This window comes from Sorex fumeus, unplaced genomic scaffold (assembly GCF_029834395.1).
Source record: "Sorex fumeus unplaced genomic scaffold, SorFum_2.1 ptg000029l, whole genome shotgun sequence".
Lineage (NCBI taxonomy): Eukaryota > Metazoa > Chordata > Mammalia > Eulipotyphla > Soricidae > Sorex > Sorex fumeus.
In genome coordinates, this window is record NW_026606086.1 from 20,030,001 (window position 1) to 20,032,260 (window position 2,260).

At 59.4% G+C, this 2,260-nt stretch overlaps 1 protein-coding gene across 1 annotated transcript in view; it reads left to right on the forward strand.

The window, feature by feature from the left end:
• The window catches only part of LOC130024692 (uncharacterized protein DDB_G0271670-like), a gene marked incomplete at its 5' end in the record, with an annotated part of 4,090 nt that extends 3,747 nt beyond the window's left edge, over positions 1-343 (forward strand). Inside the window, one exon of the mRNA XM_056115387.1 lies at positions 308-343. Within this exon, the coding sequence (XP_055971362.1) occupies positions 308-343 (36 nt within the window). The remainder of the gene's footprint in view (positions 1-307) is intronic.
• Positions 344-2,260: the final 1,917 nt, after the last annotated feature.

Below are 2,260 nucleotides of genomic sequence, written 5' to 3' on the forward strand. Positions count from 1 at the left end.
CTGGTCGGCCAGACTCTCCCCTCTCTTGGCCACACGCTCCCACTTGCAGCTGGCGGGCAGGATGGCTCGTGGTGGGATCTGCACTGCCAGGGTTAGACAGGCATGCCGGGTGGGCAGAGTCCCCGTGCTGAGCCCTGCTTTGTGTAACTGGGCAATGCTCCCTCCCTGCATGTGGGCCAGGCGGGAGGAAGGCACCTCCCCTGGGCCTCCTGACGCACCTTCTCATCCCTCCTCTCCGGAAGCAGCAGCAGCAGCGGCAGAACAAATGCCCCCCCACCTTCTACCAATTCCGCCCGCACCCTTTCAGGACCCATCAGGCGAGGCGCTGCTTGGGCCCCTCTGAGCTCGGTTCTCTGCTCCTGCACCCCCTCCCGGTCACGGCATGGAGAGTCCCTTAGATGGAAGCCCGAGGGCCCTGGTGAGCACAGGCCAGGCAGTCCCATGGGCGCTGGTCGAGCAGGCAGCAGGGAGGGGGCTGTGGGGGCCCAGTGCTGGCTGCTCCTGGCCCTCCCACCCTCTTCTCTGTTCCTTTTCCAGAGAAGTTCAGGGCCCTGGGACTTTCTCTGGATTCTCCAGTGCAGCCTCGTCCCCTTGCCACGCGAGCCACTTGGTACCTTTACCGGCTCTAACCCTGCCCTAAGCTTCCTCCTCCCGCCCAGCGCGGAACCGCCCTCTCTACCATGGGGAGAATGTGCTGAGGGTCCGTGGCAGGGCTTAACTTTGTCGGATCAGAATGGCCTCACTGACACCACCCACAAATATAATCTGCAAACTCCTTCCCGGCTTCTGCTCCTTGGAGCTGCAGCATTAAGGGAGGGGATCCTTGAAAACAGCAGCTGCCCCAAGATTGCGTCAGGAGAACCCCGCGAGGCCAAAGAAGGCTCACAATGACTCTACGTGTGCTTCGATTCAAGTTGCCACCAGACACTCAGCCAACGAGGTTAGTTATGGGGGGTCTTGGTGATGGCTTCAGTAAGCAGCCTGGACGCGAACCCATGACATTTCACACGCCCAGCGAGACAGCAGGAAGACCCTGGGCTTTTCCTGTCCTTTGTCTTTCACCGTGAGGTTGACTGGCTAGGGACGTGCCTCGGGTGACAGGAACGCTGCCACAGCGCCAGGCTTCACCTCATCCTAGCTAAGTCCCAGCACCCGAGTTCCATGTCGCATAGAGCAGGCTGGGGGAGGAGAGTACCGCGAAGGGTCTTCTCACGGGTGATGCACGAACATGATTTGTGAAGAATGTTTTCCCTTCCTTGGTCTCTGGAGGAGGAAACGATGCTGGCGGAGATGTCTCAGAGCAGGAGCAAACGGGGAGGCTCACTCAGGGCCTCCTTGTGTGGTTCTCGATGTGACGGGACAGAGAGTAGGAGGAGTTGGTGGCCCAGTGGCACCCAGCCCCTTCCCAGTCACTGGTCAGGGTGCTCGAGCGGGCTCCGGGGTCCCACATGGCCTCATCACCTCCAGCTCTGACCGAGGACCCCAAGGCACTCAAGCATCTAAAAGTCAGTGGCCACTGTGCTGAGGACTGCTGACCACTGCTGGAGGTGACCACGGGGGCCCCTTCCTGTCTGAAATGCGTTTCTGGGCATGTAATAATGTTTCTGGAAGAACTTTAAACCAGCAACACGTCAGTTAGACCAGGCGGTGCTGTGGTGAATACCAGGCTATGGGGATAGATTGGCAAAGACCTTCCTCGCTCGGACACCCAGACCTTGGAGCCTCATCCCAGGGTGACTGAGACGTCGGGATCTCGGGAGCTTGGGCCCCCCCCAACCTACCAGGAGCCCAGAGAAGCTTCCCAGGTGATTTCTCAGACAAGAGTTCTCGCGCTGAAACCAAGACGCCAGTTCGAAGAGATTCCACGACAAGATCCATCACTGTGATGGATGTGCGGGGCCGCGTGCTTGTCACTGCATCATCCTCTAATGCCAGCTGCTAATTCTGATTGATCGCGTTGGCTGCTGCCATGATTACTTTTGTCTCCGGAAACAAACCGGAATGTTCTCAGGGACGATCCCCAGGTAGCTGGGGTGCGGTGCACACACCAAACCCCAAGCTTAGCCCCCGCTCCCAGAGGAGCCCTGAGCACTGAGCTAGCAGAGTCCACGTGGGACCAAGTATGGCCAGGAGATGGCTCAGGCCCTTGGGTGTTGCTGGGAAGGAGCTCCCAGTAATCACAGGCTTACAGGGGGCCTTGAAGAGAGGAACAGAATGGGAGACATCCATGCCCTTGGGCACGCAGTCAGCCTGGAGGGAC